Source organism: Melospiza georgiana, chromosome 1 (genome assembly GCF_028018845.1).
Source record: "Melospiza georgiana isolate bMelGeo1 chromosome 1, bMelGeo1.pri, whole genome shotgun sequence".
In the NCBI taxonomy this organism is placed as follows: domain Eukaryota; kingdom Metazoa; phylum Chordata; class Aves; order Passeriformes; family Passerellidae; genus Melospiza; species Melospiza georgiana.
The window spans coordinates 140,295,767-140,319,477 of record NC_080430.1 but is presented as its reverse complement, the minus strand read 5'-3'; the positions used below and the strand labels follow the sequence as shown (position 1 = coordinate 140,319,477).

At 35.2% G+C, this 23,711-nt stretch overlaps 1 protein-coding gene across 4 annotated transcripts in view; it reads right to left on the bottom strand.

Moving 5' to 3' along the window:
* Nucleotides 1-23,711, bottom strand: part of CSMD3 (CUB and Sushi multiple domains 3) — a 585,000-nt gene that overhangs the window by 91,921 nt on the left and 469,368 nt on the right. For all 4 annotated transcript variants that reach the window (XM_058018891.1, XM_058018902.1, XM_058018909.1 and 1 more), the window contains 8 exons: nt 23,068-23,271; nt 19,922-20,046; nt 17,516-17,612; nt 16,452-16,556; nt 11,412-11,530; nt 9,327-9,396; nt 7,030-7,146; nt 768-977 (listed from right to left, as the gene is read on the bottom strand). In XM_058018891.1, coding sequence (XP_057874874.1) covers nt 768-977; nt 7,030-7,146; nt 9,327-9,396; nt 11,412-11,530; nt 16,452-16,556; nt 17,516-17,612; nt 19,922-20,046; nt 23,068-23,271 — 1,047 coding nt within the window. The remainder of the gene's footprint in view (nt 1-767; nt 978-7,029; nt 7,147-9,326; nt 9,397-11,411; nt 11,531-16,451; nt 16,557-17,515; nt 17,613-19,921; nt 20,047-23,067; nt 23,272-23,711) is intronic.

Here is a 23,711-nt window from a genome sequence, read left to right as displayed (position 1 = left end):
TTTTCTTTAAAAGCTAACTCTTTTTACAATGGCTCACTTCCAGAATGTTACACGGAGTTCAAATCAATTTGGACTTATTACTATTAAAAGAGTAGTAGGAGACTGCTCTAAAGTAAAATCTCTTTAAATCACTCTTAGGTGTTATTTGTATAATGAAAACAGGTCTACTTTAAAATACACATTTGACCTTTTTTCATGAACAGTGGTGATCTAATCCTTTTTAAATGAAAATGCAATTCTATAAATAGACCTATGATCTCGTGATCTTCACCAGCTCAGCATGACCTACTTGGGTACAAAAGAAAAGAACCTTCAGGAAATGGTGAACTAGGAAATAAAATGGATTTGTTGATTTTTGGGTTGGCATTAATTTGCACAAGCCTACATTCATCCAGTAATACAAAACAGTATTTAGATGTATACTTTCCAGAACCCATTACACTAAATTAAAATTCCAGTATGCTTCCAAACATTGAATAGAGATGTTTCTTTTGTAAAGGCATGCAATGTAAATTAATATGTCAATCACCTTCAGATATTGGCAATTATGTGTTTGCTGACCTTTGACCAGATTATAATGAAAAAAAATATGCAATTAATTGTTTTTTTTCATCTTAACTTTCTTCATTCTTCTGTTTTATCTCAATGTTTAAAGCTTGGCACCAAAACACATAGAATCTTTCATATTTATTTTTAGGAATCCCCAAAACTCCATAAAATCTATAATAGCCACCTTGCTCTCTCTCATTAGAATGTCCAAATCTCACCTTGATATACAATATGAAATCCTTGTTTGTTCTGTGAGTAATCACTGTGAAAGTATAGGCTGGTTTCATGAGTTGTGCTGAACAGAGAGGCTGGTAGCTGAGGGCCACTTAGTCTTCCAATAACAGTGCTAGTTTCTGTAGATCCACTCCTAACCTCTAAGTAATCGTGTATGGTCTCCGTTGAGAAATTCAAAAATTGCAAATGGACACCTGAAAAACATTGTCAGTAAATAAACACCATCAGTACCAAAACCAGGAGGGAAAATAAAGTGTGCTCATTGTATACTGATAATTGCAGAAAATAACCAGGTGGAAATCTATGTGCTACCTGGCTACTATCTGTGTATTTCACAGTTTTGATGTGTGTGGGGTGCACATCTGCCAGCAATCTTTAAATTGGACTAGATGGTGAGCAGGAAGGCCTCAGGTCCAGCTCAGAGTATCAGGCAGGCAGAGCCTCTACTGGTACCCCAAGGATTCGTGAAAGCAGAGTGCATGGGGAACATATGTGTTACTCACACATACACTGTGGAATATGATGGTTTTGGTGAAAAAACTTTCTGATTATTTGGTTCAGTAAGGAATAAGAGGGCAGCTTATATCTATTAGCAAGTTATCTCTCCTAATCTGGTGATGTATTACAAAAATTATGCAGCCTGAGAAGAAAATTCTATGCACTGAATAATTATAGGGCTCTTAAGCATTTCCTGTTTTTATAACATTTTTCTATATAAGTTACAACCGAGAAAATTTGCAGTTTGTCTGGATCTATTGCAACTATGGCATGATAATGCAGTAGTTTCACTAGAAAGATGATTGAGTCCTACTGGTATTTCTGGCAAAGACAAACAACACAATTTTATATAAAACTGAAAGTAAAAGATATAATATCAGGTAAATTATTGAAAGTCATGAATAGTTTTGTAACTCCTGAACTGTAATACCTAAATAGTGTTTCTCACTGTCCTTTAGAACTTTTCCCTCAGATATTATGTAACATTTATAAAAGATTTTCTGAAGCATGAAACGTTTTATATGCAAGTTATGTGCATAATTCAACTACTGTTACCCTGATAATTTGTCTTGCTTTATCTGAAGACAGTCTATAAGTGATAAGAAAGCATTTTTAAGTGTCATTCTTTGACTTTGTCAGCCTTCCAAATATTTCCTATACAGAGAATCAAGCTATATTCAGTCTTTGCCCTTTCTCTATCATACTTTGGCCTTTCATTTGATCCTGTGAACCATACACTTATCCAAAGTTAAACTGTCATTAACAGCTGCCAGCTCCTGTGACCTTGCTATCAGATTTTTCCTCTTTCATGAACTTTCTTTGATACAAAAGTATAAATATATTTTCGCAAATCATCCTGCTCTCTGTATTACACTGTCTTTCTCTTCAAGTTTCTGAACCATATCAATCTTCAGAAGTATTCATCCCTTGCTCTGCTAGTAGCACCTACCTCTATTTGTCTGAAACTTCAGCTTGTTAGACTGATTTATTTTTTTTCCCATGTCTTTTTGCAGTTTAGACATCCTGCTTGAAAGAGTAGTTAATATATTTATCTATGCAAATAAACACAGTGTCCTTAGTAAAAACATTATACCATTAGCTAATTTACAGTGAAGAAGCTTATGATCTGTAACTTATAATTGGGAGAAAACCTTTCTAAAAAGAGTTAAACAAGTGAAAGTCTGTAGAAGGTCCCCATGATGGTGTTTTTGAGTTTTTCTATTTACTACACAGAAGAGTTGGACATGCCTCCAGTAGATCAGAGTCACAGCATCACTAAAACCAGTTTTAGCCATCATTGCTTCAAAAGTAATATTTTTATTTTTTACACTGAAATTTTATTTTAATATTCAATTTAGTTTCAAACATATCTCACTTAAAAAAGGTAAAAAAGTGCTGTTCGTTGGTATTTACAAACGAACGGAGACGGGGCAAATTTGAATTAGTGTCATGAGCTATTTATTTAGCACATCAGTCTCATTACATTGTTAGGACAATGGAGACAGGATGTTAACAGCTCTCTGATTCAAAGGAAATGTTAAGGGGGTGTTACATTACAGCATAGTATAAAACTATCTCAACTTAGATTTTAGCTAATCACACATAGAGCAAAACATATTGACAAGAATTTTATCCAATCATATGAAACACATGTAATGGTAGTTAATACAATGGCTCGTTCATGAGAGACAACGCACAGAGATCTATTCATACTAACGTTCTAAAGATATACATTAAATAACTTTGTTGCAATTTATAAGGCCAGTTTTACAGAAGTCTATTGTGCTATGTGTCACGTCTGCTCTACTGCTTAGAAAACTTTTTGCTGTATTAGCAATGTTCACAAAACTTCTCTCAAAGGCTTGTCCTTTTTAACCATTTTCTCAAAACCCTCTGACTTCATGAATCCCAGCAAAAAAACCATCAGGCATGTTTCAATCAATGCAGCTTTAGTTTTCTTCTAGGAAATGAATAATTTCATTTGCCTATACATGAACCGGAAAATAGTTCATAAATCCAGTGAATAAACTTCAGTTGGTACAAAGCAGTTCAGAGCTATTGATTTTGGTGGTTAAACTTAGTTATCCAAGAAACTGTTTCCAAAACTTCAGTAGCTGAATCTCCTGCCTAATGGAAGTCAAACTAAATAGTATGTTAACAATGCAGAGTGTAAATAGCAGTCTGAAGAGTTAAGTTAGAATTATTGGACACAAAAGCCTGGCAGACTGCAAGCAAAGAAAATGTAGTAAGGAGTCAGTATGGGAAGAGAGACAGGATAGCAGTAAAGTGAAGAAAGAGGCAGATGGCAATGTATTTGGGATAAAAAGACAGCAGGTTCTGGATGCAGTTGAAGATACCATTTTGTTAAATTTGAAATTTAAGCAATATTTCAGATTTTTATTATCTCTTCTTTATTAGCAAATGTCTTTGGAATCATCTGTCAAAATATCGTGTTCCCTTATAGCTCTGAATATTCTTTTCTCCTGTGGATTTGATCCAGAAATAATGTACCTACTACTGCTAAAATTTTTTTTTGATAGCTTAACGAGAAGAAATTGATTTGTGATTCTAGACAGCACTATGACTCATAATGAAGCACTACAAATTGTCCCATCAGGCTATCTAAAAATTCAGGTATTGGCAGAGTTAAAGTGTCAATGTTATTTCTATAAAGTGCTAAGACAAAAAAAAAAATCAATTCTTGACTGTAATCTTGTGATTGAACAAAATGCAAACAAAAAAATTGGGTTCTATATAGAAATCCCTATTTTAATATAATGTATTTCCCCCAGATAGAACAACCCATGCAGAACAATTGGCTTTCATATAATCATAAGTGAACTAGGTTCATGGGATTTCTAATAAAAAAAATCCACAGAAATTATTTTAAAAAGAGGAGGGAAAGAATCTGAACCTATGCAAAGAAGAATGCTATTTGGGATGTCACACTCATTCCGTAAGACCCAGAAATTCTATATTGTCAAGTAAAGAATAGGGCAGAAGATGGTAAGTATAAATTAGAAAACGATAAGGCCTGTCAAAGAAAACCAGCACACCATTCAACTAGCATATAAAGAAAAAAATCCAAGTGCACATGCGCCTTAAAAAGTGCCACATTTTATAAAAAATTAGATTAGACAACTTTTCTGGCTGGCTTCAAATAATGATTTCACAATAAAATATGCATAGGATCCGCCCAAAGTTGCTCAAGGTGCTAGCAAATATAATTAAAATGCTGATAGTATCTATACAAAACCATAGTGAAATAAGAGAAGTTCTAGTGACTTGAAAAAGTCTGAATTTACATTCACCTTTAAGACAACAAAAAGGACCTGGGAAATGACAACTACAACTACAAATGACAGGTTCGTTGCAGTCCTTGGAAAAATTATGGAAATTGTTGTTTGAACACAATTTCCAAACATATAAGAGACAAAAAGACACTTAGGAGCATTCATCATGGATTTTCTAATTGAAAATAACAGTTAATCAGCCATCATATCCTTCTATTATTAAATTGACAAAGGGAGAAAAGTGTATATAACATACTTTCACCCTGCTATGGCTTTTGACTCGGTCTATAACATTCTCATCTGAAAGTTCAACATACATGAGCTTGATGAATGGAAAGGAAGTCAGTTAAAAATTAACATAACTTTGAGGCTCCAAGGGTGATAATCAGCCATTCAATGGTTGGCAGCCAGTAACAAGCACAATATTCTGTGGGTTGCTATGGAAGCTTACACTGGTTTATGTCATCAGAAGAGACTTGGAAAATGAGAAGGCATCCTCAACAAATGTGTGCAGGATACTAAACTAAGGGTTATGGATTATATATTAAATGACACAATATTTCTCTGAAGAACATTAAAAACACTTAAGGACTGAGTGAATAAATGTTTCTTAAAGGTTTGCACAAGGTGTGGTGGTTTGACCGGAAATGGGATTTCTGGGATGCTGCAGTCAAACCAACGGGTGCTCAGATTTTAATATTGGCACCAGCTGGGGCCATTGGGACATTTGGATCTGCCTCTGAGAACACAGGGTTAAAAGCAGGGCTCCCCCCTAGAAGTTTCTCTTTGGATTTCAGGCGGGAGAGAGGCTGGGCACGGGGAGGGGAAAGCCACATGGCCTGGGAGAGGTAGGCCTGACCCTGAGGGGCCCAAGGGTGGAAGCATCGAACTACTGAGAGGTATTTCTCCCCCCACACCCCTTCTGGGAGACAGAGAGAGAAACAGAGCTGTGCCTGAGAGTTACCTTAAAACTTGATAAACATGTGCAGCAGCAGGCAGCATGGCTGAGAAGGAGGAAAGGGGGCCGAAGGAGGCAGAGGAGGCAGCGATGTGTCCAGCCACTTGTGGGAGCTTTTAACCCCTTTGTGGACAATGAAAACTTTACAGAACATTAACCTTTCCTAGAAGAGTGATGAAGGTCTGGGCAGAGAGAGAGATGTTGGAAGAATGGAGAAGATGGAGTGGCATTTTTTTGCTGGACTCCTTTTATTGTATAGCCATAGACTCTTTCCTTGTGATACAGAGACTGCTTCCAGGGGGAGCAATGCCTCAGAACCAGGAGGGTTCAGTGTGGGTACCCCTCGGACCCAGAGGGTTTTTTGCTCCCAAGGGGTGAAAAAAACATGGGAGGGAGAGATGTCCCAAAGTTGAGACTGTGCCTTTTTGGAAGGAGACAAGGCATCTTTAAAAGGAACCGTGGAAGCAGCCTTGGTCCATGCGCAGTGGTGAGAGCACTGGGCATGGAAGGAACGATGGCAAATGATCTCTGGACGGTGCCACATGTGACAAGAAGCCCATGGCACAAAGAAGGACTCCTTCTCCTCTTGATGAACTGAGGACTGAGTATTCTAAAGGGTGGTGCTGGACCAAGAGGTGGTGATTTGGGAGATGTATTGTATTGGAAATTTGGTGGGGGGAAGAGGAAAATGCTTTTGTGAAGTTATCATTTTCCTTGTGTGTTTCTTTTCTTTTTCTTTCTCTTGTAGTTTAGTTAATAATGTTTTCTTAATTCCTAAGCTGGAGCCTGCTTTGCTTATTCCTAGTCACATCTCACAGCAGACACCAGGGAGAGAGTATTCTCATGGGGGCATTGGCATTGTGCCAGTGTCAAACCATGGCACAAAAATTCTGGTGGAAAAATTCTGGAGGTGCAAAATTCTACATCTGGAGTACAACATCCTTATCTGTTACAGCCTTGGGATGTATTAGGTGAGTAGCAGCCCTAGTGAGACAGTTCCACCAGTCCTGGACTTGATCCACAATTCTACTTTGAGTGGGAAGTTTGACAGCTTTAAGTGGGAGGCTTCTACATTTCTATGCTGCTTTGAGTTTCATTTAGGATATGCAAAGAAGCTTAATGATAAAAAAATTAATTAAAATGTAGCTTTAACTTCTAAATTGATCTGGTGTGAAATATTCATGATAGCTATTTTTTTGTTGGGTTTATGATTTCACAAAAATATAAATCAGTTCTGTAAAGTTAGAAAATTGTGTTGAATTCTAATTAAACAATTTTGTCTTTATGAGAAAATGTTGGCATATATTAAATGAAAACCCAAGACCCTTGCAACTTTTCTATTTTAAATATTTCTTTTAAGATTTTGTTAACTTTTTCAAATGGATTATAATTACTTGTGGGTTTTTGCTGGCATAAAGGTTAACAATATTTTAAAATCTATGTTCAGTGTTTTGCACTCTTAAAAAAGCAATTTTAAATCCATAAAACAGCACATACCGAACCCAATAGGCAGTTTTATTGTCCATGTGCAATCCAAACTGCTAGGATAGTTGCCAGGAAACCCTGGACTGAGAATCACTCCACTGAAGTCTGACATGCCACCACCACATTGTGCTAAAAAAAAAAAAACAAACCAAAAATATTTTTCAGAGGAGTCAAATGAACAAAAAATAATCCGTAACATTGAAGATCCTTAGAGCATTAATAATATAATAATACCTAGGGTTATATTTAGACAAATACACAGACATGTCTTTACCACTAAATGTCTGTTAGAAATTCATTTACAGGTAGGTACCTTGCAACTTTGTATCAGCTCTGAGTTGCGTAGATTTTAACTTGGGGGATACATACACCCAAAATAGAACAGATTACAGAACTGTAGAATCATTTAGGTTGGAAAAGACCTCCAATATTATCAAGTCCAACCTTTAACTGATCATCACCTTGCCCATTAGACTAGGGCACTAAATTGCACATCCAGCCACTTCCTAAGCACCCACAGGGATGGTGACTCCACCATATCCCTGGGCAGCCCATTCAGTCAAGAAATAGTCTGAAATTCCTGACCACCTTTCCCATAAAGAAATTCTTCCTGATGTTGAACCTGAACCTTCCCAGGTGCATCTGGAGGCTCTGTCCTCTCATCCTGTCAGTGGCTGCCTGGGAAAAGAGATCAACCCTGCCTGGCTACAGCCTCCTTTCAGGGAGCTGTAGAGAGTGATAACATCTCCCTGAACCTCCTTTTTGTCCAGGCTGAACAACCCCAGCTCCCTCAGCCACTCCACATAAGACTTGTGCTTCCACCAGCCTCATTTCCCTAATGCTTACTCTGCAATTTGTCTACCAGAACTGTCCTTGTGGCAGGCAAGCAGCACACACCAGCTTATAGCAGGGCTGAGACAATTGTGCTTGTTTGTAAAGGAGCATCTGAATAATATAAGATAATGTATTATAAAAAGACTTTGTACTATAAGCTATTCAGGAGGCCTTTTAAAAACTGCATTTATATCCTTTTGTTCTAAAAGTGAGATAAACAAACTTAGAAAAGTAAACATACACATACTTCCAGAAGTGAGGCTAAATTAATTATTTTATTTTATTTTAGTTTTCGGGCATGGCAACAGTAAATCAAATTACTTAGACATCTATATTGCATTTAAAGGTGGTAATTATGATAAACAGAATTTTGTTTAGAAGTTTTGTCCAAGTAAAATTTGCTACACTATTTGAAACACAAGTAAAAATCAGTACTTGCAAAAAAAAGGAAAAATATATGAAAAAAAGGTCACCAATTTTTTAGCACAGCATCTATATCTTCAGAATTTACCAAGAGTAGTGCAATTATAATATCAGACTTCCTAACCATATGCTAATGCGTAATGACAAAAATTGAAGACTAACTCCTGAAAAAATTCTTACAAATATCTCAACCTTGTTGAATATTTATAAATTCTAAGCTGAGAGAGCTCAATACCTCACAGGAGGCTTTTAACACTCCACAGGATTAAGAACAGGATTATGTGAAGCAGCTCAAGAGGATATACACTAACTGTCTTGAAGAAAAGCAAAGCAAAAAAATCTTTAATGAGATCTACAGCATCCTGTTTTCCATATATTCAAGATTACAAATCCAGATAACTTTTATTGTTAGAGAACCCAAACAAAAATGCATTTATATGCAGTGAAAAAGATTACAACTAGAAGGAGTTTTACATTCTTCACATTATTTTCACATAAAAAGAGTATATTTAAACACACTTCACAGGTTTCATTTTGCTTTCTGGCAGGTTTTCTGTGCTTTTCCCAATAATATTACGGACATATGTATAATTTAACTTGAAAAATAATGTATCTTCTCAAATTTGGTAGACATGCTTATGTTGAATTCATTAGAGATGAAAATGTAATGTTATTCCTATTGTCGGCAATTGCCATTACTCTTCTGGGGAAATGAGTCCTAAATAAATTAGCTATATTGCAAAGGTCTCTGGAGGTGTCATTCCTGATAATGAATTGATGATATTTCTGACTAGAACACATAGAATCATATAGAATAGTTTGGGTTGAAAGGGACAATGTGTTGTCCTTTTATTGCTTGGACATTTCAGGAAAGATTTGCCAACATCAAAGGGCAGCAACTTTTGAAAATCTCTGATTTAATTTGACCATTTTCACATTTAATTAAGTTCCTCCCATTCTCCCAATTCTTTCCACTATGTGTCTATTATTTTTGAGTTTTCTGGTTTCCTTATTCTGGTATATTTAGGAAAAATGATGGAAGCCGAACATACCTAAACATATTGGAATGGGATAATTCCATCTTCTTACTGGTCCCGGCATACAAGTGATATGTGAATGTCCCTAAAATGACACAATACTTGCTAATTCATATTAAAAATATATGATATACAGCATGTTAGTATTTCAACAAAAAGAATGTATAATTTAAAACATCATCAAAATGCACAAAACCAAAAAGGTAGAGTATTTACATTGTACACTGTGAATTGTTTCATGCCTTGAAAACAGCAGAGAAGACTGTGACTGTTAGCTCACTACATGATGGTGTCTATTAATATTATTTCTTACAGTATTACAGAATCCAGCTGAATCTTATGCTTGTTTCAGTGTAAACCAAAGGTCTGGCAACTACAGGTCTAACTGAAGCAATGTTTGCCTAGTATGGATGCCCATCAGGTGTTGAACATGATGAAACTTTACATACTATATAAATTATGTAAGTGCTGACTTTACGTTCTAAACTCATCATAGACACACCCTCTGTGCTGTTCATCACCCTCACGTAATTCTAACTGCCTACCAGAGAAAGCAAACAAAAATGGAAAGTCTGAAGAGAAAACTGTACTTGGGATATCTTCCAAAACCATCTAGTCAGACTGCATAAGTTAGAAAAACTGTATGGTGGGAAGAAACTTTACATGGGTGTTTGCACAGTCTATGCTCTTAAATTCTTTATTTTCTCTATGTTTCATTTTCTTTATTTCAGCCTTTACTGTGGCTTATCTGCTCACACTCACTTGTATTTAAGGTGGGAATTAAAGCAAAGAAGCACAAAATATTTCTCAGGGTGTTTCCAAGAGTGGCCAGTTAAAAGCATAAGAAGAAAACTTCAATAGTCATTCTCAGAACTGCAATCACAGAACGTCTGTTTTATCTGTTCTTGAAATGCTAGAAATCTGCAGGCATGACTAGGAATTCTATCTTGAAGGAGAATTGATTGGGATAGAGGTCCCAAATTGAAACAGCAATTGAAATCTGGAGGCAGACAAGACTACTTTGTTTGATCACTATAAACTAGGGGTTTTTTTGGTTGGTTTTTTTTGTCAAAGAATATAATTCAGTTTCTATTTTTGAGGCAACACATATAAACCCTCTATCTAAGTTTTCACAGAATTATGTAAAATAAATAATTGAAATTATTAGCATTTTTAGACTTCATTTAGTTAGTCTGACATCATCACTTTATGGGTGAGACTGATATTAATGATACTTTGCTCATTCTTGCATATTTTGCTATTTTGCTCCAAAGTTTCCCGAACTCCCTTATAATATGTTCATAATGTGCTGTTATATAGAAATTATTTTCTTCTTACAAGACTTTTCTTTTTTTCAGAACTTGGGTAATGTAATAATTTTCTGTGCTTTTGGCTCTCAAAGACCTAGATAAAGGAAGACTGTAGAATATACAAACTCTTTTTGGAGAGTCTCAAGTAAAAGCAATACTTGGTTTCGGATCTGATTCTTTGGCATAACTGTACAAGTTTTTGATCTTCTTTCCTATAAGGAGACAAGTTCCTACTGGTGATTTGCAATCACTACATCTCCCCTGGATATACCTTTTGTTAGTGCAAGGACATTGGAAATTTACTTGGAAAAAATACATCCCTATTTGATAAACATTTTGGAGAAAAAAAACCCCAAGAAATTGCTGCAAGAAACCAACTGACACTATCCAATTTACTAAGAAAAGCAATTATTTCTTTCCCTTTTTTTATTCTTAGTTCTCCTCTTTACTTCTTTTTCCTCCTGTGTATAGAGAAATACTACTAATTGTTCATCAAGTTATTTTAACTTAATTTTGCCACAGTGGTTCAGCTATAATTATCAAAAAAGCTATCAACAATAGATAACAACCTATAATCTCTAATGCAGAAGAAGCACAAAGCCATACACTTGTGATGGAATTCTTGGATAGTTTCTAATTCACTATCTGGTAGAAAAGCACACAGTCCTGTAAACTTATCATGTGTACACAATTCCTGAAGAGCTCAGTGTCCATTTTGCACTGACAGGCCCAATTATAACCATGTTAAAGAGCTGAAAGGCACCTATTTGAAATAGGAAACTTGGCTTACCTGCAGAGAATAACCCTGGTCACATTGGAAAGACACCACATCTCCAACCATGTATCTGTCTCCAATTTTGATCCCATTACTTGGAGTCTGTGGTTCAGGACAAGAGTCCAAACCTATAGCTGAGAAAAATAGAGAAGTTTAGTCATTCTAAAGAACATGAAATTGTTTTTTAGATTTGCATAGGACTGTGTACAGTGTACATAGGCACATTGTGTTGATAACCTTTTGGGTGCTCTTTGGAATCAGCAGTTGTCTGTGGAAAAGTAGAATATTATTTTGGAACTACTGTATATAAGGAGGAAAAAATATTCTTTCTTGAGCAAAGAAAAAGGATTGGTGTGGCAAAAAACACTTCCCAATCTGCAGTCTCAGTTCTAAAATTCCACTGTCTCCTGGCACAGACTTATTCATTTCTACCTCCAGTCTCACTAGTAATTACAGCCTTCATCATTCAGACTGAGAACACCTCCACTGTGCTTTACCAGCATGTGTTCTAGGGGAGGCTGGCCAACAATACATCAACTGCAAAACACTGGAAGAACAGTGCAAAGTAAAAGTGCTCTCCAGCATTCCATCCTCCACAAGTGTGACTCAACTCCTTCATTCATTTACACACACACACAGACAGATACACACACACACAGAATAAATATTTGCATCAGACTTCATTTAATCTGCTATGTTTAAAGAAGTACCTATAGAGCTATAACACTGATATTTTGAATTTCTGATTGCAATGGAAGCTTTTTTGCCAAGATGCCACATGCTTTTTTTTATAGTCATCAAAAAGAGAAATTTTTTTCCTTGCATCTACCCAGGAAGGTCCAGGAATGTAAGAAAGTATAATCAACTGAGTTGTTTTCTTTGCCTAATGTGGGAATTAAAGCCTAGTTGTGAAGTAAGGACTATTACACAACTGGTCATCAGTACACAAGGTAGTAGAGAAACATAGTGGAATTCAGTTATGGCCACCTACTTCCTCAGAGCACTATCAAAATCCGCCTGTTTTAAAACTTACTAAAGTAACTGATCACATAAGATTCTCACTAAATAAAATCTACCACCTTAAAAGAGTGCATTTTTATACAATATGAAAGATGAAAGCTAACAGAAATTTTTAGTCTGCAAATTCTATTTTCTGTTCTCAAACTAGAGAAGAGCAAAGAACCAGTTTTGAAAGTGAATGATGGACCTAGATCCACTTTTTACATTTCAGACATCTAGAATGTGATCCAGGTAATGTACAAAGTACAAATGCAAAATAACAAGTGTGCTTGGCTTACACAGAAGATTACTTATTATCTGTTTTGAACAGTTAAACTAAGAACTAACAGGTTTTAGTTTCCAATAACTGAACCTTCAGCTGAAGCGTGTAACCTAACTATGTGAATAGTCAGGCCATGCAAAGGCAAATGACTTCATCTAAATGCCTTTCTCAGGCTACCTTAGTAGCCCAAACCACATTCACAGGTGTTCATCCTATTGTCTCTCACTTCAATTAACAAAATCATATTTGGGAAAAAAATATAGTCTGAAAGCCTACAATACCTTTCAAAAACTGAAACAAATTTTGACATCTTCCCAGCTGAGGGCTAGTTCAGAGCTCGTGTCTTTGGAGTGTTGTAATATTTATTCGGGTCATAAAAATGTACTCATAAATATAATAAACTGCAGTCTGTTCATTATTGATTTATTTGTGGTGCATGAATACTTTCTTGAACTACCTTATAATACTCTCACAGTAAAATGTGTTAAATTATTGAACTCGCATAGCCAATGGTAATAAAAAGAGATTTTAACATAGGCATTCATTGAAAACATACTTTCAGTATCTTCTACTTTTCAGATAAGAACTATATATATAGTTCTTATATATAGTTATAATTGTGTATAAAGAAAAAGAAGCTATTTGATGCTGTCTTGCCCTTCTCCAGCAGCTCCTGTAATGTTCAATACAAAAACCTACCAATGAAATTTTTGATAATACAAAACTTTAGTTAGAGAAAATGAGCAATAAATCAAAATTTTTATAGTGGTGAAAAATACATAAACATTATGGAAGTGTTTAACAAACCATTCTGTGGCATTCTTTGTTGGAAAAGTTCAGGTGATATAATGTATTTTCAATGCAATATATATTTTTGTATTTAAGATGTCCAATGAAATACAGAAAATGAATTTTGTGGATAAAATAACAATTTAAGAATTCAAAAGAGAAGTAAAAATATTGTAGAAAAAAAACATTATATGAACACTATTCAGTTTCAGAACATGAAAACTTAATTCTTGACGTCAAAGTATCATTTACTTGTGTTAAAATATTTCTTCAACAAATAAAGTTTATTTTGTTTTCCTTTACTTTTATATCCACATTTGGGTTCTTTAGAAGCTCAGAAGATAATCCCTAGCAGACAGGACAACAAACTATTCATGAGGAATGAAAAGAGATATTGGAAATGAAACAGAATGAAACCTTCTTAGAGAAATCTGTTGTTGAAATGAAAAGTAATCATTTTCACAAATGGGGCATACTTCCTCTCAGAATTGTGCCTCCTAGAACAGGTGAAATAGACTTGGAAGACACACTAAAAATTGGACAAAATCAATCTTTATGGCAAGCTCACTTGAAAACACTTAATATAAGTCTTCAACTCTGATGTGATTCTGCATGAGAACCATGCCTTAGTATTTCAGAGACCGAGACTTTAATTCAGCTGACTCCTCATGATGTCCTTGGCCAGCATGGGTTCCAATGAAATGAAATAAAATTATGAAACAATTAAAATTGGGCCATTACTTTCCATTTACTAACTATATTTATAAACATAATCACAGTTTTTGAACAGGAACTGCTGTCTGAGAGTCAGATATGACCAGGACAATTGAAGAGAGCAACTCTGTATCTCCTTCTTTCTGGCAAAATCTCTTCATAAATACAGCATTTTTGTGAGTTCTGGAATTGCAAGCAAATATCCTGTTTGTTGTAGAAAAATGCAAGAGACAAAAATCCAAAAGATATACAAGGCACAGTTTCTGTTGTCTTTCTTCCTAGCAATGATGACAAAGTGCTGTCCCTTGGCTTAATCTCCCATACCAAATTCGTGATTCAGCTCAATGCAGAATTTTCCATAGTCTCTTATTGAAAAACAATTGAACAACAGATGGAAAAAAAATCATAAAACTTCTACAGGTAATAGAGACTATGTCTTTCTTAGAGAATAATGGAGGAGTAAGAGTCATGGATTCAAGTAGTGAAACAGCTGGCACCTAGGAATTGAAATCCACACTAAGTAACTAACTATAAGGTTTCAGGACAGCTGACCCCAACTGAACAAATTCCATACCACATGACCCCATGCTCAGCATATAAACTAAGGGGAAAACTGGCTGAGGACTGCTGCCTGTGAACTGTCTGGGTATCAGTCAGTGGATGGTGAACAACTGTATTGTGCATCATCTGTTTTTGTATATTTTATTTAATCATTATTATTTTTTTATTTGCATATTATTATTATTTCCCCTTCCTTTTATGTTCTATTAAACCGTTTTTATCTCAACCCACAAATTTGACTTTTTTTCCAAATCTGTTCCCCATCCTACTTGGAAGCAGGGGGAGGGAAGTGAGCAAGCAGCTTTATGTGCTTAGGATTAAACCACAAGAGACTGAATGATGTTTTAATCACATATCTCTATCACTTACCCAAGAAAAGTAAATTAATAATTTATCTTGCAAAGCAGTATATTTCACTGAGCTACTGGTGAATTGGCTATCTATTGAGAGACATCAGTATTATTTCCTGAATCACAAATTTTCAACATATACTTTGGGTTTATTCATTCACACAGAAAATATTGCTTTTGTTCAGATTCACACATACATCCATGTACAAACCCATACACACGTATTTGGTAATTGTTCTTGACATGGACCAATACTTTAAACAGTGTACTGTTAATCTTTTCCCTTTTTAAAGGTGGAAGTTTTCCATGGGCAGTATATATTACACATATTATTTGGACATGTGGGAATACAAAGGTGCCTTTTCAATTTCACTGGATTCAGTCTAATTTTATTTCATTTTCATAACTTCCTGATGTTTTTTCTCATCTGAAGTTGTAAGCGGCTGAGAGACTATTTGCATTTCAAGGAAATGGCAGGATAATTCTACCTATAATTAATGTTTAGTTACAGACAAGCAATCAGGCTGTAATTTTGCAAGGCTATGTTCTCCAACTGGCTAACCAGACAACCAGAGCATGGGATTTGCATATGGTAAAACTGACAAGAAATAACTGTGACACAATTATGCAGATCAGACACCAGAACCAATATAAGCAGAGGGAACCACACAGCTGGTGATTGCCAGAATTCCTGTCAGTCATCTGAGACAAAGTCATTAGACAGAAAGTATGTTTATAACTACAGCCTTTTCCACTGGAGGTGTACTCAGCAATAATAAAAACCATTTAAAATAATTCAGTGTTCTCATTAACCTGCAGGCATTTCTCACTTAAGATGCACAACTGCTATTTTCAGATTATTCCATCTCTCCTCTTTGCCAAGGGTGACTAGTTGCATCCTACACATACATACTGTATAGCACATATGTGATTGTATTGAGCATAATTTGTAGATTTTGGCCGAGAGTGCTGGGGTGTGGAGCTGCAGGGGGCGCATCTGTGGGAAGAGACCAGGGCTGCACTGGACACAATGGATTAGGATTGCCACATGAGCATATCTGCATTTATTTCTGTCTGCTGTAGGTTCAGGAAGTTTTTCAGAGAGCAAAGCAATTTAAGGATGGGAGCAATTTAAGGATGAAAGCAAGACAAACTAAATTTCACAGTCCTTATAGTACAGTTTTCAGGTCTGAATTTGCTCACTTGGATTTAAATGAGAATTTTACAAATGACTTTGAAGTTACAGTATGTAGCTCATTATGTGTAATAGCATTAAATATTCCTTTATTGTATAGTTTAGGTAGAACTGATGTCTGGAACCAGAGAGTGCTCTTTATTAATTGAATATTTCTGAATTACCTGTATACTCAAGGTGAAATCCAGCAGCTGAAACACTGATATCAGACTGAAAATTGAGGTACAAATTATTTGATGTGCTGTTTAGAAGTGGAGGTATGGTTGTTCCTGAAAAGAGAATTCAAAATATTATTGAAAAGCGCAGAAAGTGACATAAATGTAGTCGTAAGGCTGTGATGTCTGTGTGTGTATATAAACAGAATTAAGGAGAGAAAAAGAGAAAGAGGGAGGGGGAGAGGGTGGGAGCAGGAGATAGGTCACATAACCAATTCCATAATATTCTGTCATCATGGATGCTATCAAATACCTGTCCCTATAAAATTTTTATTACATTCTCAGTACACCACAATATCAGAGACATGAACAATAGACAAGGAAAGGCTAATATAAATTTATATTACTTGTTTTTTACCCACAAAAGGAGAAATATTCACTAGTGTCTTTTTAAAAGCAAGAGCAAATCCTGTCCCCAGGATGATTCTAAACATAACAGTCATGTTATGTTTATTTATTATGTCAAGATAATATATCAAGCAGCTCTGAAAATATGTTGCTGGACTGTTCTTAGAAATGTGATGGACTATTTATTTGTGTTTCAGCACAAGTCAAGATAATATGAATAACTCTAATTTCTTAGCATACACACATATTTATTATAATCAAAGAAAACAAAAGAAAACAAGAAAAAGTAAAGCAAAAAGAACTGTTTTCTTTGTCTAAAATAAGGATAAAGAATGCATCCTTTTTCATCTGCAATATCAAGAGATACCTATTTTTGAGGTCTGTATTTTTGGACCCAGCTACAAGTCTGAGAAAATAATTGGATTAAGAGAGGTCTAGTTTGGAAGCCTCTGTTATTTCATTTCTAACATTTTAAAATATACAGGTTTATGAAAGTCTGCTAAGTGATGACTGATTAAAACAGAACTAGTACTACCTGTTGCTAATTACAGGAGAAACAAGCACACATACCATGCTCAAGCATGCTTACACACACAGAAAGAGCTGTGTGTTTACAGTAAAGAGTTGAATCTGTGAACCATTTATTGTAAAATCTTCTCAGTCACCTGAATAACTTCCAAGCCTTGGAGCATTGTTGTCAGCACCATCATAAAAGTCTAAGGAATCCCAGTTGTGTTCTGTGGCAAAACTCACCACTTGCACCTATGAAGAAAAATGTGAGGCAAAGAACATAAACTTCTTCCCCTCTTTATTCAAGCTCAAAGATGACTCTAAATTTTAGCCTCTGTTTCTCTCAGTCATGAAAAGTTGTCTTGCTCCCCTTGTCAAAGAGAATGGAAAATCATCATTAAGTGAATAAAACGGCAACTATTTTTTATTTGATTGCCTATTCAAACTATGAATCCTGTAACCTTTAGTGACAACCACATATTACCTCTGTCAAGAGTCACACAGCCATGAAAATCAGATGGTTATAGAATATGATTCTCTTGTTTGGAGGACATTGAGGAGAAGATGAAACATGGTATTTTCACTACATGCAGGTTTTTCCTCTCTATTTTCTCCAGGACTAAACTAGTCCCACAGGGATGCACAATGCTTCATCTATTTTGCCATTTTAAATTCTGCCTCCAGGTAAGAGAAAACCGCTGTGTTTGATTACCTTCATCACCAGCTCGTCTCCTGAGGAGGGGCAGTCACTAGCATGCTACAAACAAAAGGCAGAATAGTCACTTCCTTTCTTCCAGAGGGGAAAATATTCTCCCACTCATATGGAGATGCAAAGTGGTAAGGAGATAAACTGCAAGCAGGAGGCCATACCTGTTCTCATAAAGTGAAATCACACCTTACAAAGTAGAGAAATATCAGATTCTTGTTCCTGATTAGTAGGGGAGAGTTTCTGTTAGCTTCCTGTTTAACTGTTTAACTGTTTACTGAAATGCTTTAAAAGAGACAGAAGCATGATGAAATCCCAACCACCCTCAAAAAGGGGTGCCTCATCATTAAAGTTAGAGAATAATGCTGCTTTTGCCTCCATTTTTTTTTTTCTCTCAGAATGGAATAATTGCAACAGAAGAAATAAACACTAGTTCCAGTAAAACAAAGTCATGAAGCCATTTTTCTATGTGAAATAGATTGCGTGGACCTTGTCTTACATGAAATAAATGTTCAGTTTGGCTATCTGTTTCTTGGATGGGGGCCTCAAATACTTCACCTATTTTTGTAGGAATTGGTCAGATACAATAGCGAACAGATTTCTTTTTCTTAAGTGAAGCAGCAGAGAGTCCCTCACTGTTAGCACGCTTCAGATACTTGTAGAGAGTAAATATATTTTTTTACTTATTACAACTCTTGGGCAAAGAATATCATGAAGAGTAAACACCTAAATTGAAATCAAAGTTACTAATTTAATCACCTCATTAATGATTCTGAAAAATGCAGCCTGTGATAAGAGATAAACATTTTAAAAAAGCAACGGTGATGGCCTAAGTCAGGAGGAAAGTTACTGCCTAATTTAAATCCTCTGAACTATCTTCCTAGTATAAGAAATGCATAGAACAAAGTATCCTGTCAGCTGTCCTAGTCAACTCTTTAAATCAAGTAGTATTTCTCAAAATCAATCTCAAAGCTGATTTAGACTATTAAATATTATTGAAAACTTTGTAATGAAACTTGTAAAAAGGCTTTAAAGCACTGTTAAGATTTTTTCAGATTTTCTTAATTATTATGTCTTTAACTACATAAACTGAACTCTTTATTCATTTTCTGCAGCCATTATATTTTGAAACAGGATAGATATAGAAAACTTTTTATCATGATTTCTTGATGTGCATTTTGCTACGAATTTGTTCAGATGATGCTTAGAAGTTCTAATTTATTAAATTCAACTGCCTGTGCAATAACCAGATTTCTGTCAGTTTCTTTAGTGAACTCTAGAGATATGCATGACTAAGCTTAATGGATACTTTCCTACTGTTTGTTCTATGAGATTATTAATCTATGTAAATTAGCAACAACTCTGAAACTATTTAAAGGAATAAATTCCCATCTCACATCGAAACATAATGAAGCATCTTTACATCACAGTAAACTTCCATAAACACAGAGTAAATAGCAGAGTTTCTAGGATAACACATATAACTTGTCCTTGAAAGCAACTCACTTAATTTCACTGTGTGAAAGGAGACAAATAAATCTGGGGAGAGCAAAAAAGAATTCCTAGGAAGGCTCTCTATTTCCCTTGGCTTATAAGGAGTCACTGATTCATTGAAATACATTTAGAAGTTATGGTGATATTCTTCTAAGTAAAAGGCTACAAGTGCATATTTTAAGATATTTAAGAATCCTATAACATTCAATCACTGCATAATTGAAAAGATGTGCAGTAAAAAAAAAATTCAGAATCACTAATGAGATAGAAATATTGTACAGATAGATGATCTTTTCATCTTTTGCATAAGGAAAAACAGTTCTAAATATGATGGTAGCAAGCAAATAGCAAGTAAACTTACTTGAATCCCAGCTCCCTCTGGTACTGTGATCTTCCACACACAATTCAGATTGTTGTCATAAGGCTCAGGATAACCAGGAGATAAAATGGTCCCTTTGCGCTTTGTTAAAATACCACCACAGGGCACTGAAAGGAAATGCATAAGGGAAGAAAAGAAGTATAAAGCTTCAGAATGAGAAGACTTATTATAAAAGCTTATACTGTGGCTGGAAACATTTTCAATTGATGCTACATTAGAAAATACCTATATGCCTCAGGAAAATAAAATTTTATATCTCAAAACTCTTCCTTTATCTGACCAAAAAAGTAGGAGAAGAAAATTAGAATTATGTCAGTTTCCTACCTTACAGAATCATGCTAATATTCCCCTTGTTTATTTCACCTTTACAGAGTGAAATCCATTCCATTGTCTTCTGGTAATCTTACAAAATTAAAGCATTTTTTAAGGCTTAGGTTGAAGTATGAAAAACCCATACTTTGTATTGTATTGTATAATATAACGTACTGTATTTTATATATTGTATTGTATAAGTATTGTATAACTATAAAAGATTAAAAGTGTCACAAAAAAGGTAACATTGTTTCTTCTTTCTTTCTAATATTTTTTCATTCATTCTTTCTAATATTGCTCCTCTAAATAATTAATAACACCAGTCTCAACTCCTTGACTGTTGTGTGCTTATGTGAGTTATTTCATCACAGTCTGTGCATCTACTGCATCAGTAAAGGATTTACAAGATCCTTGCAAGACTACATTCATCACATCTGTTCACGGATTAATAAAAGTGTTATGCATGAAACAGGACAGACACATTAGGTACCATCAAGTCTCTCTTTTGAATGTTCAACTTGAAAACATCTTGTCTATATCATTAGAGGCTCTAACAGAGACAAATAATATTACATCTTAATCTGCATAGATATTTTGTTGGTATTTTTGAAATTGAAGGAGAAGATTGATGAGATGGTTTATCAAGTCCATTAAAAGCTAATGCATCACTTCTATGCAACATCACCAAGTTCTGAAGGGACTACAGGAGCTGCAAATATGAGGATTTAGAAAATAGATAGAATGTAACTTATCTTAATAATAAATATTGTAGCTACATATTGCGTGGCATAAAATTAATAGAATCTGTTTGGAACTACATGGATAAATTAAAAGCTAGTGCCACTTAAAGTGTTTATGCAATTACTCATAAAAGGATGACCAAATGGAATGGTTGATGCCAGGCTGCACCTTGAGTGTTGTGTTAATTTTTGAGCCCTGCACTACAAAAAAGACCTTGAAGTGCTGCAGTAAGTCCAGAGAGAGGCAGCAAAGCTGGCAGAGGCTCTAGAGAGTACAACATCAGAGTGGCTGAGGGAGCTGGGGCTGGTCTGCCTGGGGTAAAGAAGGCTCAGGGAGATCTCATCCCTCTACAGTCAGAAAGGAGGTTGCAGCCAGGTTGGAGTTGGGCTCTCCTCCCATGCAAGTAAGGCAAGAGAACATTGCCTCAGGCTGTGCCAGGGCAGGTTCAGATTGGACATCAGGTGAAGTTCTTTGCAGGAGGGGTGGTTAAGCATTAAAATGTGCTTCCCAGGGAAGTGGTGGAGTCATCACCCCTGTGAGTGTCCAAGAAATGAGTGGATGTGGAACTTTGTGCTGTGCTGTAGATGACATGGTGAGGTTTGATCAAAGGTTGAACTCGATGATCTTGAATATCTTTTCTGACCTTAATGATTCTATGATTCAATGATTATATGTCTATTATCTGAATATGTAATATTAAAACATTCACTAGAATTAAGGCAATTTAATATGGTCACGTCTACCCTTTCAATTATTAAACTGGTTTAGTTTAATGCAATTTTCATCTCATAGGTGTTTTATCACATTTATTGACACAGGAATTTTCACACAGAAGGTGGCCTGTAACCCTTCCTCGATTGAGCTTGTCTAGACACATAGCTTTCTCTTTGTAGACTAAATCATGTATTAAAATAGCAAGAATACATTGTAACCAATGTCCAAAAGAATGATTTCAACACTTTGTCAAGTTGATATAACTGAAAAAAAAAAAAAAACAAAAGGAATATAATTCAAGGGGAAAAGTAGTACAATTCTACTGATTAAACTGTAGTCTATGAGAGTAAATGAGATAGAGTTACATATGTCACCTTCTTATCGATATAGAAATTGTAGTTCTATTGGTATGCCTGAAACAGTCTAAAGCAACATTATTTGTTTAAAACATGATTAATCATATTTTATCAATAGTACTCCAGTGATACTTAGCCTTGATCTCTATCAGGATTTTGATATTTTGGAGATAATCTTATAATTAACTAAAAACCACTCATACTCTACTGGGCACCATCAGCTGGTTAGCATGGCAGATGAAACATCAGCCTAATGAAAGCATGTTCTTTGTTTTCTTTTCATCTACTCACCTAAACCTCTGTTTATGTATTCTGCTGGAGTCAGTACAATAATGCCATTTTTGCTATGGGTTATGATATTTTTTATAAAAACTTCTGTTCCCTATCAGGAAAGTAAAGTGGGGAAATTCATTACAATTACTAGATTTCCAGTTGGTCCAAGTCAGTTTATTAATATCAATGGATGCACGTTAATTTATGAATTTAATTTTGAGAATTTAATCTCAAAGTGACTAGAACCAGAAAAAGTATGTTTTCTGATCTGAAAAGCTACTGGTCTTTTCCTGAAAAGTAACAAAATATTAATTTAAGTATTTCTAAATCTTTAATATAGTAATGTTCTTCCTAATAGCTTGCAGTATCTTGTTAGACATCTGCAGTGTAAAAGCATCTTAGTCTTGCAAGAAGTCAGGGGCCAAACTAATACTTCCGATTCTTGATTAAAGAGGGATACTCAGGAACTTCCAGGGATGTTAATGTAAGAGAAGCTATCACATTAATTATGGCAGCAGAGCATATTCATGAAACTTGTGAAAGTTGACAGCAAGGTCACAATGGAAATAGAATAGAAAGGAGAATAAAACTTAGCCTTGAATAAAAAAGGAAGTAAATTAAAGTAAGCAAGAATAAAATACTATACCAATGACAAACAAAAACATATTCAACAGGAGAATAGTCCACACTTTGAGCAGTAATTATTTATATTAAAAGGCCTTCGGAACTCACCAATACATGTAGGGAGTGAATCATTCCATTGTGCCAATGCATTTGGTACTGTATCACATCTAATTGCTGTTGAACCATGGAGGATATAGCCTGGATTGCACTCAAAAAGAACCAGTGAACCAACTGCAAATTCATTTCCAATCCTTTTTCCAAATCTTGGTTCAGGCACAGAGCTACACTGTGTTGCACTTGTTCTTGGAACAGCTGTGAACATACAAACAATTGTGAATTCTTAATTTTCGATTTGGTGAGGGAATACACATATTGAATCAGAAATATTTAAAATGTCTAGAAGAAACTTTCAGCTATTTTCCAGCTGAGAACATTTCCATAACCCCCAAGTGAATCTTCACAATAGAGATTGCTCACTTTTGATGTCTGAGTTACTATTTAGGAGAGCATAGCATTGATATCCTTGCCAAGACTGGAAGTAATGCATAAAATCCACATGGAAACCTATCTAAAATGACACTTTTAAGAAATACTGCCATGAGATACTTAACTAATACTGCGTTTCAAAATAACATTTTGTGTCAGATATTTACATTTATTCATGTGGTTTTCTAAATGTGTGTTCTGACTGTCAGATGAGTATTTATATGTAATGAAAGAGTGAATTGCAGTTGCAAGTGTTGGTATATAAA